General features: G+C 44.4%; 1 protein-coding gene across 1 annotated transcript in view; it reads right to left on the bottom strand.

Moving 5' to 3' along the window:
- Positions 1–227: 227 nt before the first annotated feature.
- LOC117499340 (NLR family CARD domain-containing protein 3-like) overlaps positions 228–18620 on the bottom strand; it is a 40798-nt gene continuing 22405 nt past the window's right edge. Inside the window, 10 exon segments of the mRNA XM_034151682.1 lie at positions 228–1766; positions 1855–1901; positions 13235–13381; positions 15408–15581; positions 15669–15844; positions 15846–16418; positions 16420–17328; positions 17331–17467; positions 17612–17837; positions 17977–18055. Coding sequence (XP_034007573.1) covers positions 1132–1766; positions 1855–1901; positions 13235–13381; positions 15408–15581; positions 15669–15844; positions 15846–16418; positions 16420–17328; positions 17331–17467; positions 17612–17837; positions 17977–18055 — 3103 coding nt within the window. The 3' untranslated portion in view covers positions 228–1131.

Genomic DNA, 18620 nt, shown 5'->3' with positions numbered 1-18620 from the left:
GCGACTGCTGGGGAGAAAAGAGCTGGTGTCTCTGTTTTCAAAGAGTCACTTCTCCTGATAGGTGTCGTCTAGCAAAACAACACTAAACTGACCCAGGAACGTGAGCTGCTCCTGTCTGTCTCTAATGGGGGAAGAGAATCACACCAAATCTGAAGCTTTCTGATCATTATGAATATGGAACAAAGATATAAACAAACCATCAAACTGAGACAAAGACAGGCCACGAGTCCGACTCAAAACACAGACTTTATTAATTAGATCAGCTGCTTACATTGAAAGTACATGAGTGTTAATGATGAGACAATCATCATGTGATTGGTCTGTTAATAAACCCATCTAACCCAGATCAGAGGTTTACATTCACCCCAGAAGCAGCCGTGTTCATTCAAACATCATCGTGCTGTTTAGGGAAGATTAGTTTCCTAAATGCAAATAAGGCTCATCGAATCTGACCCTTCTTAAAAAGTAATGACCATGTTTGCATGAGAGTAAAAAGCCAGCATTAAAATAAAAGCTGCACACTGTGCCGCTCAGACTCTGCTGTGTAGGGCCACGTTATATTTTAAATATTCACAGGGAAGCCGGTCATTGAGCTCAAATGCATGCACGCTGTGGTTTGCACTTTATGTTCACGTTTGCACTTCAGACGTTATTATATGTTAGTTTGTAGACATCATATATTATATTCTGCAGAAGTGATTGAACTCGTCACTATGACCTGTTCTTAACGAGCCTCAGTAACCCTTTACTGCTGCCATTCAAACTGAAGTGATGTCACGTGTTCACAAACTACAGATGGTGGGAAGACTTTGGGATAAATGTACATTTTCCTGCAGTTTCAGAATAAAAGCCTCCGTGTGGAAATAAATCAGAATGGACTTCCTGTTGTTATTCAACCTCTTTCTGAGTTTCATCTTTGCAAAGACTGACTTTTGTTTTGAGCTTTTTCTTAAAATCTTACAATCCTGGTTTCTTTTTGAAAAACTTTATTTTATGAAATCTCAACATTTAGATTTATTTAAAAAGAAAATTAACATACAGAAATTTTTTCAGATAATCTCAGAAATCTTAGTTTTACACTTTTATTATCAGCCCCTCTCTCTTTTGGGGAGGAGGAGGGGGGGGTATGTATCACTCCTGCAGAGAACACAGAGACACTGAGGAACCAGGTGACCCAACCCCAAACCCAGCATAGAGAGGTTCAGTGAATGTGGCTCTGAAGGTGTGGAGGTGGATCAGTGTGTCAGAGGAGACTCTGTAGAAGGAGAGAGAGCCAGCAGGATGATCCAGATACACTGCTACTCTACCAGAGGAGGAGGAGGAGGAGGAGGAGGAGGAGGAGGAGGAGGAGGAGAAGAGGGAGGAGAAGAAGGAGGACAAGAAGGAGGAGGCGGAGGAGGAGGAGGGGGGGGAGGCGGAGGAGGAGATGTTTGTGTTTCTGTTATTGTGCCTGACATAGTAACTCCCATCAGAGCACATCAGTCTCCAGGACTGATCATTCCATCCAAACACACAGTCCTCTCTGTCTCCTCTCCTGCTGATTCCTCTGTAAGTCATTGATATAGAAACCCATCCTCTCCACTCGACCTCCCAGTAACAGCGACCAATCAGAGCTTCTCTGCACATCAGCTGAGCCCTGGAGTCAAACCTCTCTGGATGATAAGGATATTTCTGCTTCTCCTTCACACATGTCACCTTCCTGTTGTTGTCAGACAGTTGGAGGTTTCTGTTCACTGTGTTTGAGTCCAGTGTGAGTCCACAGGAATCTGATGAGAGACACAGCAGGTATTAAAGGTTATTAAAGTACCTGTGATGTCCCAGTGTGAAGATGTTCATGATTAAAAACACACTTACACTTCCTGAGACCTGGCCTCAAGAACCGGACTCCAGCAGGCTCCAGGCTGAAAGCAGGGGGGTCAGTTAGTCTTTAAATCAGGGGTGGGGAACCTCCGGCCTCCCGGCCGTATACGGACCGCGAGACCATTTGGTACGGCCCTCGAGGTAATTTATAAACACACGCAAAAAAAAGGACATCTAGACCGCAACAAAATTAAACAAGTGAGTGCCTGTTTTTCCTGGCCAAGGTCAGGGTCCTTGAACACAACATGAGCCTAACGTGTCATCACGTGGTATATGTCTCGTCTGACAGGGGTGCAGTTCTGACGGAGAGCACCAGAACGCCGCTCCACCACTTCACAAAGTGCAGTACCCATAAGGAGACGTACACATGCTGCAGTTTCTGCGTGGCTGTGTCTTTAGCTGAAAGCCCAGAGGAGATCTGTTCATCTGTCATACTGATCATACAGTCAATACCTTTGCTGTTATTAGCATCTGGTTAGCTAGCTATGCTAACGAATATAAGAAGCTTTTTCTACAACCAGTGAGGTAAAGGCACATCTTTATATGATCATTATAGTTATAAAGAAATAAGAGAATAAAGTAAACAGGTATAAAATACTATATGACAGTAAAAACAAGTTGTTATTAATAAACAAGAATACAGTTTGAAAGGAGAGTGATTTGTAAAATATCCATAAAGAAAAAATAAATCTGTTTCCAGGTCAGTTTCATATGGGTGTTGAGAGATGTCTCCATAGATCTGTTGCTCTCAAAGTGCACCAGATTGATGCTTTTGGAACAGGATATGGAGTTTAATCACGGCAGCATTTTTTTCTCGTAGAATTCTGAGCAGGCATTAGCTCCCCCTCCTCTTTTCTTTTTGTTCAAGCTAAGGACCCAAAACCAGCAGTTCTCTTACAGGGCTGAAATAGAGGGATATGAGGGATGTCTGAAATGAATGATCTGTTTACATTTTGAGCAAAACACTTCATAGACATGTTTTTTATATATTTGTATATATCTGAGACCCATAATATATGGCTAAACATAGCATTTAAAACAAAACAAAAATACTCCGTGACTAAACTCCATATCATGTTCCAAACCACATGAAGGATTCTCTCTGAAACAGTATGGAGCTCAAACTCTTTCTCTCTCTCAGGTTTACCACAAGGTGAGTTCCTTTTGATTTCCTGCTTCTTCACACACACTCTCTCCAGTACAGGTTAGCTCTGAGTATGGAGCTAATTTCCTGCCATAACTCCACAAACAAACTAAACAGGTTCTATTTCATACTTACTGACCGCCAGAGGCGGTGCTTTAGCACTGGATACCTTCTGTCTCGCGCATGCGTAGGTCGAATATTTATATCAACAAAGTCACGTGTGACCCCGTATGACACCGTAAGGTATAAGTTCCGGTGCTGTCAACGGGCTCAGTCCTTGTTCATCTTCTCGCTGCGTAGGTTACTACTTATGAGTAGAAGCCAAGCTAAGCTTACTGAAAAATTGGGATTCTAGCTCATCGCTACCTGTAGCCTTGCGATCGTTTGATCGGAGCTGCGGGCTAGGAAAAACGCTCGCCCTCCAAAGGCTGCGGTGAGCTGTCCGTCCTCCCAAGGGAGAGGACCGCGGTGTTCACCGCCCGGACCCCAGGAGCTCCGGACCGGTAAAGAGCGGACGCTCCTGCACACAGCCGGTGAGATCGCTACCAATTATTGCTGATTGTGCTATATCTATATACTCTCAAACTAATGAGATAATTGTGTACAAATTAACCGAGGGCTCTCGCTAATTTGTTACTGTTACCTGTACTATCATCCAGTTAGCTGAGTGCTCCGCTGAAGGCTAACTTTCACCGCATACATTGTTTCTTTACCTGTTCTATCGTCCAGCTAAGCTGAGTGGTTTCATTCAAGCTAACTGTTACGGCGCTAGTGAAGGGAGCGTCTCCGCCCCCCTCTCACAGCTCACAATTAGTTCCTGTTCTATCCTCCAGTTAGCTGAGTACTCTCGCTCAAAGCTAACTTGCTACAGTGCTAGTGAGGGAGTGTCTTCGCTCCCCTCTCACGGCGCACAATTGGTTATTTTATTTAATCGTTTATTTGACAGGGACAATGCACTGTAATGAACACTTAAAACATTTAAAGGTGTCAAGCGTAACAGTGCCAGATTTAGCTTTGAGCTATTTTCCATTCCCTCACATAAAACATTAAGGAAATTACTTTTTACAAACAGGGTAAAAAAGAAAGAAAAAAAAAAATATATATATATATATATATACATGATATGCAAAGAGTGGCAACGACACATAAAGTGTTCCATCCTCCAGTTAACTGAGTGCTCTCGCTCAAAATTAACTTGCTACAGCGCTAGTGAAGAGAGTGTCTTCGCTCCCCTTTTCACTGCACACAGTTGGTTCCTGTTCCATCCTCCAGTTAACTGAGTGCTCTCGCTCAAAGCTAACTTGCTACAGCGCTAGTGAAGAGTGTCTTCACTCCCCTCTCACAGCTCACAATTAGTTCCTGTTCTATCCTCCAGTTAGCTGAGTGCTCTCGCTCAAAGCTAACTTGCTATAGGGCTAGTGAAGAGAGTGTCTTCGCTCCCCTTTTCACTGCACACAGTTGGTTCCTGTTCCATCCTCCAGTTAACTGAGTGCTCTCGCTCAAAGCTAACTTGCTACAGCGCTAGTGAAGAGAGTGTTTCCGCTCCCCTCTCACTGCACACAGTTGGATGCCCGTTCCAGCCTTCAGTTAGCAGAGTGCTCTCGCTTAGGCTAACTCGCTACGGCGCTAGTGGAGAGAGTATTCCGCTCTCCTCTCACGGCATAAACCCATTAACTGACTTCATTTTTCTCACTCCAGTTAGCAGAGTGCTCACGCTCAAGCTAACTACTATTGTGCTCACTCCCCTCCACGGCATATTTGTTTCCTGGCCAGTTATTTACAGGCAGCTGAGTGCTCTAGCTATCGCTAGGTCTAACGGCTCTAACACCTGTATGGCTCCTCTTTAACCAGAGGATGGCCATGACCTTTGCCCCTCTTGTCTTGGCCTCGAGCATCTGAGGGAGGGCCTTTCGGAGGACCCGTGCATGAATTGCACCATCATGCCTCGTGCGGTAAGAGCTGCCGAGGTTGAACTACTGACTGAGGGTGGCCTTCCCCCCGCACAGTCGACTCCAGCCCAACCTACCCATCCTAGGCGTTGGGCCGCAGAGGCTGCGGGTGCACCGCCCAAGAAGAGGACTAAGCCTGATAGGCTGTCCTCCAGGGTGGACCTACTCACTACTGAGCTAGCCCAGATGAGGTCACTCCTCTTGGCTCTCCATTCCCGAAACAGCGCCTGCCAGTGCGTTCTTTAGGCGCACTCCGGCACCCGCCACCCGCACTGTTCCTCCCTCTTGTGAGTATCTGAGGGAGTTACATGCATGCTGGAGGGACACTAAGGCTCTTTACAGTCTTACGTCCGATGGCCGAGCCTTGGTAGCCATGCAGGATGCGGCGCCGGCTGTTGAGCCTACCATTGCTTCCCTCATAGTTTCCCCTGACGAAGCCCTGAGGTCGGAGGCCAGGTGCCCTCGACTCCAATGTCGGGTCACTGATGACCTGCTCACTAAGGTTTACGATGCAGCGGCGCGCATGGGCCGTGTAGGCACCTCATGCTCGCCCTCTCAGCTTCCCTGCAGCAGGATGCTCTTAGCGCTTCCTTAAATCAAGCGTACAAGCTTCAGTTCCGACGCTGGCCCCAGTCTTCAGCCGGGTCAAAATGACCACCATAAGCGACCCGGCAAAATAAATCGCCCTAAACCAGGAGCTGTCAGTCCTCCTTGCCAAGGGTGCAATCGAGCCTGTGGACCCCATCTCACAGCCCAGGCTTCTACGCGACCTACTTCCTGGTAAGGAAGAAAGGCGGTGGACTTCGCCCAATCCTCGATCTGAGGAGACTCAACAAGTTCCTAAGGATTTTACCTTTCCATGTGCTGAGCACAGCAGACGTTCTTCGTACCGTGGCCAGGGGGGAATGGTTCACGTCCGTCGACTTGAAGGACGCTTATTGTCATGTGCCTATTGTGCCTCATCACAGGCAGTTTCTTCGCTTTGCCTTCAGAGGTCGTCATTTCCAGTTCAGGGTGCTCCCATTTGGACTCTCCCTCTCTTGGACGACTGGTTAATCTGTGCACCATCCCGGTTACAGACGATCCAGGACACGGCTCTCCTTCTCTCTCATGTCGCCCGGCTAGGCCTCAAGGTGAACATGGAGAGGAGTTGTCGGAACCCCTCTCAAAGCCTAACCTTCATTGGGGTGGCTCTGGACACACTCAACCAGCGAAAACAGTGTTCTCGCCCCCACTCCTGGTAGACGTAATGCTTTATTCTAGCAGCAGCCGACTGGATAAACCGTCCTGCTAAAACTTCTTGTTATTTCCAGCTAGGTGAAGGCAGTGCTCTCGCTCCCGCTCCCTCTGCTGATAACATGGGTGTAGTTACATCCCTTTTGTGTTCGGCGAGTAGGAGCGTTGCTCTACTCTTTCCGTTCAGCAGGTAGCTGGTGAAGGCTGTGTTGTCGCACCCCGCTCCCGCCTACGCTGCATCTGGCATTCGTTATTAACTCAACCAGTGAGGGCGGTGTACTCGCCCCTGCTTCTGATAGACGCGCTGCTTCATTCTAGCAGCAGCTGCCTGGCTAGGCTGTCTTGTTAAACTTCCTTGTTTAACCCAGCTAGGTGCGGGCCTGTCCATCTGCTGCACAGACTCTGCTGTGGGACGCCTTGGCGTCTCCCCAACAGGAAGGACCTCTTGTCTCAGTTGGAGGGTCGGATGTGGCACCCCGACCCCTGCCACCTCCAGCTGTGGGTCTGGCCACTGGGCCCGACCCACTGCTGAGCGACTGCATAGAGTCTGTCAGGAAGACTATTCTCAAATGCTAGGGCACAACCTACTCGTAGGCAGTACGAAAACAGGTGGAAACTGTTTTTTTTTTACTGGTGCCAAGGGCGAAATGAGGACCCAGCATATTGCTCGGTACCTACGACCCTTGAGTTCCTTCAGTCCCTCCTGGACGACGGCCGGTGTCCCGCTACCGTCAGGGTGTATGTGGCTGCTATATCAGCTCAACACGTAAGGGCTGACAACAGCACAGTGGGGAGCCATAGGCTGGTATCCCTCTTTTTAAAGGGGGGCTCTGAGGCTTCGCCCCCCGAATATCCCAAGGGCCCTACATGGGACCTGCCCTTGGTGCTGGATGCCCTATGCTTGCCTCCTGTTGAACCTTTGTTACAGGCAGAACTGAAGTGGCTCTCAGCTAAGACTGCTTTCCCTCTTGCCATCACCTCAGCAAAACGTGTAAGCGAGCTTCAGGCCTTGTCTGTGAACAGCTCGTGTCTGAGGTGGAACTCAGATGGCTCAGGTGTCACCTTATGGCCGAACACAGCGTTCCTCCCTAAGGTGCTGGCACGCTCTCATTTTAATCGGCCTATCCAGCTGGCACGGTTTGACCCCCCATCAGGAGAGGGGGAAGAGAGGTCGAGACTCCTATGCCCGGTGCGGGCCCTTAGAGCTTATGTCCAGACTACCGCTGACATGCGTCAGTCTGAGCAGCTCTTTGTGTGTTACATACGTAACTATCGTTTTACAAATGCCTCATGTTTCACTAACAAACACAATGTGGTTTGCAAATACAAAACACCATCTACAAACTAATGCATTTAGTTTTGCAAAGAAAAAACGTATCTATCAAACAAACACATAACATTTTTCTAATAAATCATGTTTCAGAGACAAATTCAGCTTAGGTTTTACAAGTACACACTTTTGTTTCCAAGTACACAACTTTTTTTTACAAGTACAAAACTTTTTCTTCTCACTGCTTAATATTACTGCCAAAAGTCACGTGACTCACTCACGTGACTTTTGGCAGTAATATTCCGCTGTGGCTGGCTCATACACACTCACACATGCTCACTCACACATGCTCCATGGCAGCAGGGGGCGCTACTGAGTCCATTGGGAAGGCGGGAGGTTGAGCAGAGCATGGAACAGCCCTTGCCAGTCTGATGGCAGGTGTTTCTAGCGATCCAGCGATCTGAATTTAGCGATCACAACGAAAACAGCCAAGACACATATTGAGCCCAGAAAATGAATGTTCTTAGGGCTGTAAATATAATAAGACTTTGTCTAAAATGGACAACATTGTAACTAAGGAGATTTAAACTATACAGCGATTCTGCACTCGGTCAATCAGCTGCTCTTCATTTTCTTTCCTGCTATATTCAATGAGTGATACAAATATTTTTTACCATACGTTCTGAATAAAACTGATACTGTTGGACTCGGTACTAGTTGACTTCTACCAGAAATAAAAGGAAGTACTTTACTGTGTACTTTGTGAGTAGTCCCCTCCATAGTACATAACAGCGACGTGCAGTCAGGGGAGGCAGAGCCTCACCTCTCATACTCCAATGTAACGGAAAAACAACTAAAGAAAAACTAAATAGTAATAATAATAAAATGTCTCCACTGATCTGTGTTGTAAGTGTGATTTATGTTTGATTCCAATCGCTTTTTATAGTCAAAATCAACAAATTTGCCGAGCTCCGCTACGGGAGCGATGAGAAGTGAGGCAGGGACGAGCTCTGCCTCTCGTAAGCCCACAGTAACTTGCTGGAGCACGGGCACTAATTTAGCGCGGGCACTTATTTTGTGAGCGTGCTCAAGCCAGTTACTGTGGGGTAAGGTGAGGCACAGATGAGATCTGCCTCACCTCAGAATGCGTCACCCCACAGAAACTGTCTGGAAAGCGGGCCCTAAGCGCATGCCTGTTCCCATCTCACTGTAGGTCACCAATGTAATGTTTGTAGATCCCTTTATTACATTTATCCTCGCCATCCATAGTCTCTAAATAACTTATTTCACGTATATATGATATTTAGGCTCGCTGGTCTCATCATACAACGGCAATGAGAAAGCCTCAGGGGAGGCAGCCATAACCTCTGCCGCACTGCAGGGGGCGCACGTGAGCCCACAGGTTCTTGTTGCTACTATTATTCTACAGAGACGGTAGACGCAAACAACAAACTAGACTTTTGAAACTACAGGAAGATAAGGAGGACTTTTACAAAAAAGTAATAGAGATTGTTGTCCAGAAGGATAGCATGGACTTCATCTTCAAGTCAAGGTAAGACCACATTTCTAATGAAAATGGGATCTTACTAAGAAAGAACAATCCAATATTTAGATTGTGGGTATCCTTTTGTTGAACGGTCTGTTTAAAATGAATCGAAGCATCAGACTAAAAAAGCTTTTGAAAATAACCGAATATTTCGATTAAGGTCAAAATATAATATTTGTAAATCTGACTCAGTGAGTCAGTGCCTCACCAGCCATGAACCTCACCGCACGTCACTGGTACATAATGCATGTTTTTTGCTATCTTTGATGAATGATACAAATAAAATGTTACCATTAGTTCTTAATGAAATTGATACGGTTTGACTTTGTATTGGTAAGCCTACTACTAACAATACATTGAAGTACTTTTACTGTGTATTTTTTGAGAAATACTCTGTCAAAGTCCCCTGCTGAGAACAAAATCAAGCCACTTCTGCTAAGTTTGATGAGGGAATTCTTTTTTGTTGCCATTATTTCTTCATGAGATTGATCCTGTTGGACTCAGTACTACTGAAACTACCCCCACAAGTACTATGAAGTACTTATTGTGTACTTTTCCAGTAATCCTCTGTCAATGTCCCCTCCTGAGTACAAGAATGCATGTTTTTCTTTTAATAAGCGTTCAAAAACCTTTCTTCCTGAGACTGATATTGTTGGACAGAGTATTTTAAGAGGATGGTAGACATGATATCAGCAATACTTCCAGTCAGTACTCCGGCAGCAGCATTTTTACACCTTGGAAAGTCTTTAGAGTCTGGCCTGGAATGGATAGCTGGTCCCAAATATCCTTCAGCAAAGTAACACACTCTGTCACATGGTTGCCCTCTTATGATGCTGCTGTCTTTTAATATATAATTATTCCTCTGCCGCTAGTTCGTTCCTTGCAGATTCTTCAGTCTCATCAGCCTCATCCTTCCATCAGTCCCAGTTAACGCCTCCAGCATACTTCCAGTATCTGACTCCATATGATATTGTCCTGATGCTGTAAGGGTGATGCCCCATGATCACAAAATGACCCCTCTAGAGTCTGAGTGCCAAGGACCTCATATTATGTCTGTCATTAATGTTACATCACCCATTATAACAATGTGCTTTCCTTTTTTCTCTTCTCTTAACTGAATAGTCCTGTCTTTAAGTATAACCCAATGTAAAGTCCTTTTCCTGCACCATTTGAAGGCTTCATAACAGGCATGTTTACTGTATATGTTTGGAGAAATAACACAATCAATGGCCCAGAATTGTACATAATAAACTATGAATCTTGTGGTGCTTGAAGAAATACAGACTGGCTAAGCCGGCCAGGTTATATATATATATATATATATATATATATATATATATATATATATATATGCCTTTTTTGGAGCCCTTTTTTGCAATATTTATTAAAATGTCACTAGTTATTTAAACAAACCACTATCTGAGGATAATACAAGCAACCATAAAACGGCCTTTATCTAGAGAGCCATTGAAGCCCATGAAGAATTTATCCTTCCACAAATATTTTCAACTGTTGTATTAATAAAGTTGCCACGTGTTTTCATATTCAAGTTAAGGCACTATCTGTGCAGAACATTACAAATATTCTTCATTTGCAGTATTTTAAAAGTGTTCAGAAAGACTGCATCAATGATATGCTATATATACATCTATATATCTATATAATATCAATATTGTTATTAACTTCAACCAAGTCAATTTAAATAGCATGCAAAAATGGGATAATTGCCATGGATGTGGTGTTTGATATAGTTTACGTTCAATTTGAACTATTTTAGGCAGAAAAACGTATATTGACTAAACCTTTTTTAATAATTTACTATAATTTAGAAAGGTTTTTGTGAGAAATCATTTCAAAAGTAAACTTCTTTTTCATTTTATATTTCAATTTGAAATGTTTGCACACAACATTATTAATTTATACATTTTAATAAATTGTTTAAATTATGAATCCATTAATTTTATTGTATTTCCTTGAGGCTGGGGAAGATATCCAGCATGTGGTTCAACATGTAATACAAGTAAGTATAAGTACAACATGGAAAAGTAAATAAAAGAAGTTTAATAGGAGGATGTGGATTTATTTTCTCTCACCTTGTAATTACACAATCAAACAATCTATAATTTAGCTCTGACCTTCACAAAAACATTTTGTTGAATTGGACACATTTTTCGAAGCTCTATTGACAGACATGCAATGACTGGGACTGATGGAATAATCTGAGAGGAATGAACTAGGAGCAGAGAAATAATCATATTTAAAAGACAGCAGCTTCATAAGAGGCCAACAAGAGTCACAAGGGTGCGTCACTTTGCTGAAGGATAGACCAGCTATCCAGGCCAGACTCTAAAGACTTTCCAAGGGGTAAAAATGCTGCTGCCGGAGTACTGACTGGAAGTATTGCTGATATCATGTCTACCATCCTCTTAAAATACTCTGTCCAACAATATCAGTCTCATGAGAAAGGTTTTCTTTTAACGCTTATTCAAAATAGCAGAGAAACATGCATTATTGTACTCAGGAGGGGACATTGACAGAGGATTACTCAAAAAGTACACAGTAAAAGTACTTCCTTTTATTTCTGGTAGCAGTCAACTAGTACCGAGTCCAACAGTATCAGTTTTATTCAGAACGTATGGTAAAAAAATATTTGTATCACTCATTGAATATAGCAGGAAAGAAAATGAAGAGCAGCTGATTGACCGAGTGCAGAATCGCTGTATAGTTTAAATCTCCTTAGTTACAATGTTGTCCATTTTAGACAAAGGCTTATTATATTTACAGCCCTAAGAACATTCATTTTCTGGGCTCAATATGTGTCTTGGCTGTTTTCGTTGTGATCGCTAAATTCACCTTGTTTATAATATTATCACTATAACACTGACCCAGATCGCTGGATCGCTAGAAACACCTGTCATCAGACTGGCAAGGGCTGTTCCATGCTCTGCTCAACCTCCCGCCTTCCCAATGGACTCAGTAGCGCCCCCTGCTGCCGTGGAGCATGTGTGAGTGAGCATGTGTGAGTGTGTATGAGCCAGCCACAGCGGAATATTACTGCCAAAAGTCACGTGACTGAGTCACGTGACTTTTGGCAGTAATATTCCGCCGTGAATAAAAAACAGTTTTGTAGTTGTAAAAAAAGTTGTGTACTTGTAAAACCTAAGCTGAATTTGTCTCTGAAACATGATTTATTAGAAAAATGGTATGTGTTTGTTTGATAGATACGTTTTTTCTTTGCAAAACTAAATGCATTAGTTTGTAGATGGTGTTTTGTGTTTGCAAACCACATTGTGTTTGTTTGTGAATCATGAGGCATTTGTAAAACCTGTTTAGTTTGTTTGTGGAGTTATGGCAGGAAATTAGCTCCATATCTGAGTGTTAGCATGCTAATGTAAACACAGACCATATTACTTCCAGAACACATCTCATTGTTTCTGACAGCAACGTTTCTGATTGGCCCGTGGGTGTAAAGCCCGCCCACATTTCCGATATTACGTCATATCGGCAGCAAATCTGGATCAGCTCCGTTGTTCCCCTGTTTTTAGAGATGTGGGTACGGAGGAAAAGAGAGAGGGTTTTGTTTTCTGACACTTTGTAAGTCTCCTGACACACCGGGGACACACCGGGGATACACCGGGGACACACCGGGGATACACCGGGGACACACCGGGGACACACCGGGGACACACCGGGGACACACCGGGGACACACCGGGGACACATAGTTATGGATAAAAGGAGACCTTTAATGAAAGGGGCAACATGTCTTCCACGATGTTTGCTATGTGCCCCATCTCCTCAGCCATGAACTCTGAGTGTAGCCCGAGCTTAAAGAGACGTTTGATTTAGTTTTCTGTCCTCCCGTTATGCAGAAAGTTGAAGAACTTAACGTAACGTAGGTAACAAGATCATTTCCTGCTCAGTAACTTAAATATAATTACTGCTGAACCAACAGTAAAGCGTTACACTACTGCGTTACAGACAAATGTAATCTGATTACTGTAACACGTTACTCCCAACAATGAAACTAATAAATCATTATTTTCATTCCAGGGGAGGTTCTTCTGATTGGCCGTTTGCTAGGACTCAGAATAAAACATCTGGAAATGAATCAGTTTATTTATTCATGATGTCACTTCCTGTGCTAAATATAAGACACATCTGTGTGAATGTCATAGGTCATAGGAGCCAGTTTCTACCTCCTCTATCAGACTGAGTGCCTCTCCATACCTGAGCGTGTCCAGTCCAGCAGACAGCAGCCTCCCACCTGAGTCTCCTGGATGATTGTAGCTCAGGTCCAGCTCTCTCAGATGGGAGGGGTTTAAAGCTGAGGCCAGAGCATCACAGCCTTCCTCTGTGATCAGACAGCCTGACAGCCTGCAGACACACAAACAAGCCGTCAGATCATCTGAGGGTCCAGGACTGGGAGGGGGGGGGGGGCTTATTACTGCATCACCTCTGTGTCATCTCTACACCTAAAACTCCAGTCACTTCTTCACAGTTCAGATGGACAGCCATGGTAAGGGTCTTCTTGATTTGAACAGATCATCAAACAAAGGAATAGAGAATGATGTGAACAAAGACTAGAGAGGCACTTGTGCTTTTGTTATATTGTATAATAGTAGTAATATATATGTAAACATATATCAAACAGAAGTGTTCATGTGTTAATAAGCCCAATTTTCAAATAAATTCAGTCAAAGTTGAAAACATTTTCTAACAAATCTTAGTTGATAAAATAAAAGCCCATTAACTTTTTTGCATAACAAACCCTTCCTATTTATCCTTATTATAAGCAATCTGAGGCTTCTGCCTTAAGGCGAGACACGGCAGGCAAAAACATCGTTTTTCCTGCACTGGTCAATTTTGAGATTTTGTGCTATTTTGATTCCATAACATGTTTTCTTTCAGGCTTTTGGAAGGAAAATGTACAAAATACACATTTAAGTGTTTATTTTACTATAGTTTGTCTATTTGCGTCTGTAGATTTCTCCTACATTTACCAAAAGTTAGCATTCTAACGTAACATAAAGTACCGCGACCACTGTTTGCACCATGTCTTCAGAGGTATCGTTGGAAAGCTCCGTTTCTCCTGCACAATCTCATCGGATCCAAATATGGTCATTTCCTTTGTATCAGCAACCAATCGTGAAAGTGCAAAGGGGTCTTAAACCAAGAAACGAAATCTCATTGGCTGGTGTCAATTTCTGACAACGTGATTCGTTCAGATGCGTCACGTGGTGTGCTAAAGCACTTCCTGGTTAGCTTTCCGCTCGAAATTTAAATCTGAAAATGGCAAAATAACGGAGAAAAAAACGTTCACAGAGAAGACGACAACAATTGTCACTTGCACGAAGCAAGGTTATACAAAAAACAAATGACCCCGAACATGAAATACCTTCACGGAGTGCGTCGATGCGCAAGCTGTCATCCAGATAACAGGAGGGTTTAGCTAGCGTCACACTGTAATCTTTAAAGGTTGTTTTCTCAAAATGAGTTTTTTCTCCTACTCTGAGTTCGAAATTTCCACTTCAGTAGCAGTTACATACACCTAACCTTCCAGTTGTATTCCTATCAATATTATGAAGGCTTTTACAGAAGGGTTTGGTCATATATAATTCATAGCCTGAATTATATAACATTTTATACCTAAAAACATGGCGAAAACTGATATTTTAGGGCTGTTGACAGTATTTTCTGATTTATGGAGTGATACAAAGAGATATCCAAAATCCCTTCTGTAAAAGCCTTAGATACTAATATGACTACAAAATGAAACAATAATTTTGATCCTGGCTTTATCCAAAGTTCAGATTTCGGTTCCTGAAATGTGTTAAAATATGCACATATTTCATGAGGTAATGGTTCATTTGGATATTTAAACATGCTATTTCAGAAAACTTGTAATACAAAAAACAATTGCCTTATTGTAAGTAATTAACTGGAGACATTTTTAGCTGATATCTTTAAGTTAAAAAAATTACCCTATTCACCTGGGGTGTCTCGCCTTAAAGGATGAGGCGCCAACAAAGGAAACCCTCTGGAGAGCTGAGATGTAGGCTGTGTTTTTTTGTTAAAGCATATTCAAGTATCAAGAATCATTTACCTACATTTGATTGATTTTGCTAACTTATAACTTACCTTATGAGGCGATATACCTCTAGTGAGGGCCCCAGCGCCTTTGCATATTTTTCTGTGTGTGGCCCTCAGTGGAAAAAGTTTGGACCCCCTGATCTTTAAAGAAGTTTGTGCCAATAACCATTTTGTGAATTGTGACAGATGTATTGTGTCTTGTTTCACTTCAATGATGTTATTGATGATGGTATTCCCACACCACAACAGCATGGCTGATGTTGGTATTGACTTTTATTGCTGGCTAAATCAAACTGTACTGTGCTCTGACCTGAGAGTCTTCAGTTCACAATGTGGACTCTCCAGTCCAGCAGACAGCAGCTTCACCCCTGAATCCTGCAGATCGTTGTTACTCAGGTCCAGATCTCTCAGACTGGAGGACTGGGAGCTGAGGACTGAGGACAGAGCTTCACAGCTTCTCTCTGACAGGTTACAGCCACTCAGCCTGAAGAGACGATGAGGACAACAGTTATTCAGAAGACAGCAGTGTATTAATAACTGATTCTCTAAATCAAATGATCTCTGTACTTACAGAGCTTTGTTGGAGGCTTTGACCACTGGCAGCAGCCTCAAAAGAGCCTCCTCTGAAGCAGAGTATTTCTTCAGGTCAAACACGTCCAAATCTTCTCCTGATGACAGTAAGATGAAGACCAGAGCTGACCACTGAGCAGGAGACAGTTTATGTGTGGAGAGACTTCCTGAACTCAGGGACCTGTTGGATCTGCTCCACTAGAGAACGATCATTCAGTTCATTCAGACAGTGGAACAAGTTGATGCTTCTCTCTGCAGACAGATCCTCCTCTATCTTCTTCTTGATGTACTGGACTGTTTCCTGGTTGATCTCTGAGCCACTTCCTGTCTGTGTCAGCAGGCCTCGTAGGAGTTTCTGATTGGTCTGCAGTGAAAGACCCAGGAAGAAGCGCAGGAACAAGTCCAGGTGTCCGTTTGGACTCTGTAAGGCCTGGTCCACAGCACTCTGGTAGAGATGTATTAGTTCAGGTTTGACTTCAGACTTCTGGGAGGTTGTTGGTTCTTCTGACAGCAAGTTGACTCCAGAGTTGATGAAGGTCAGATGGACATGAAGAGCAGCCAGAAACTCCTGAACGCTCAGATGGACGAAGCAGAACACCTTGTCCTGGTACAGTCCTCTCTCCTCTCTAAAGACCTCTGTGAACACTCCTGAGTACACTGAGGCTGCTCTGATATCGATGCCACACTCTGTCAGGTCGGACTCATAGAAGATCAGGTTGCCTTTCAGCAGCTGCTCAAAAGCCAGCTTTCCCTAGAGACTCCATCATCTTCCTGCTCTCTGGACTCCAGTGTGGATCTGTCTCAGCTCCTCCATCATACTTGACGTTCTTCACTTTGGACTGAACCACCAGGAAGTGGATGTACATCTCAGTCAGGGTCTTGGGCAGCTCTCCTCCCTCTCTGGTTTTCAACACCTCTTCCAGAACTGAAGCAGAGATCCAGCAGAAGACTGGGATGTGGCACATGATGTGGAGGCTTCGTGAGGTCTTGATGTGTGAGATGATGGTGCCGGCCTGCTCCTGATCTCTGAATCTCTTCCTGAAGTACTCCTCCTTCTGTGGGTCAGTGAACCCTCGGACCTCTGTCACCATGTCCACACACTCAGGAGGGATCTGATTGGCTGCTGCAGGTCGTGTGGTTATCCAGAGGCGAGCAGAGGGAAGCAGCTTCCCCCTGATGAGGTTTGTCAGCAGCACATCCACTGAGGTGGACTCTGTGACATCAGTCAGGATCTCAGTGTTGTGGAAGTCCAGAGGAAGTCGACACTCATCCAGACCGTCAAAGATGAACACAACCGGGAACTGATCAAACCTGCAGATTCCTGCGTCTCTGGTTTCAGAGAAGAAGTGATGAACAAGTTCCACCAAGCTGTACTTGTTCTCTCTCACCACATTCAGCTCTCTGAAGGTGAATGGAAATATGAACTGGATGTCCTGGTTGGCTTTGCCTTCAGCCCAGTCCAGAGTGAACTTCTGTGTTAAGACTGTTTTCCCAATGCCAGCCACGCCCTTTGTCATCACTGCTCTGATTGGTGCATCTCTTCCAGGTGAGGCTTTAAAGAGGTCTTCTCGTCTGATGGTTGTTTCTGGTCTGTCTGGTTTCCTGGATGCTGTTTCAATCTGTCTGACCTCATGTTCCTCATTGACCTCTGCAGCCCCCCCCCCTCTGTGATGTAGAGCTCTGTGTAGATCTGGTTCAGAAGGGTTGGGTTTCCTGCTTTAGCGATGCCCTCAAACACACACTGGAACCTCTCCTTCAGGGAGGATTTAAGTTTACGCTGACAGACTCCAGCAAAGGTTTCTGAAAGAACACACAACAAAAGATCATTTGGTCACACTGTAACTCTGGTTCTCTGAATAAAATATGGATATATGTTGGTCTCTTGAGACATCAGCAGAGGAGACATTTATCCAGAGTGTTAAATCTCTATAGAAACCCTCTTACTGCTGTGCAGACGGTCAGCCAGCTCCTCCTCCTTCATGCTCCTCAGGAAGTGCAGTGTGATGTTCAGGAATGCCTCTCTGCTCCTCCTCTGCTCTTCATCCTCAGCCTCCAACACCTCCTCATCCTCACTCTGACCCTCTAAGTATTCTGGGTAATCTGAACTCAGAGCCTTCTGGATCTTCTTCAGCTCGCTCTTCACAAAGGTGACGATGTGGTCCTCCAGCAGCTGGAACATCACATGAACGACACAAACTATAAACCATGGATCCAAACATCAGATCCGGACAGACTGACTCTCTAAAAGTGCAGCATGGAGATGACTGTGAGCAGAAGAGAGGTCAAGTATCTGTAGTACATGTACTCACCGTAAATATGGAGTCCAGCTGTGTCTGATGCTGCTGGGCAGACGGACCACCGGGAACCTCCGAGCTCTCCTGGTCCCCTCTGTGGAGGAATCATGAAGCATTAGCTCACATTATGTCTGTCCACACAGAGACACACTCAGGGTGAAGGAGGACAGGGGAACAGGCTGGTGGTCCTGTGCGTCAGCGGGAACTTTGCACTACAGGAATATTTATTTCCAGCTACTGTTGAAGACCAGAGGATTCTGTCCATCCTTCATTCTGGTCTTCCTGAAACGTGGCTGTGTGGATAGATAGTGGACTCTGCAGCTGGCTAACAGCTGTTCATCAGGAAAGGAAAGACCTAGGGACAGTTCTTACACCAGCCCCCGTTACCCCCCCAGCTCCACCTCCAGCACCATAGCAGGGGTCAGGGTTCACCTGGCAGTAGAGCTGGTTGTGACTTTGATGAAGGCTCAGTATCCTCCATCAGAAGTGTTTGTGAGATGGTGGAACAGCTTCTGAACAGCCTGAGTTTTCAGATGGAGTTTCACTGCCCCTCTCAGTGTGGACGTTCACAACTAAACACTTTGGACAAGAGGAGGGGTCGGACAGAGACTTTAAACAAACTGGTTTTATTTATTCTATCATAACCGGACTCTAACTGT

The sequence above is a fragment of the Trematomus bernacchii genome, unplaced genomic scaffold (genome assembly GCF_902827165.1).
Source record: "Trematomus bernacchii unplaced genomic scaffold, fTreBer1.1, whole genome shotgun sequence".
Taxonomy (NCBI): domain Eukaryota; kingdom Metazoa; phylum Chordata; class Actinopteri; order Perciformes; family Nototheniidae; genus Trematomus; species Trematomus bernacchii.
This window is presented reverse-complemented; position numbering and strand designations above follow the sequence as displayed.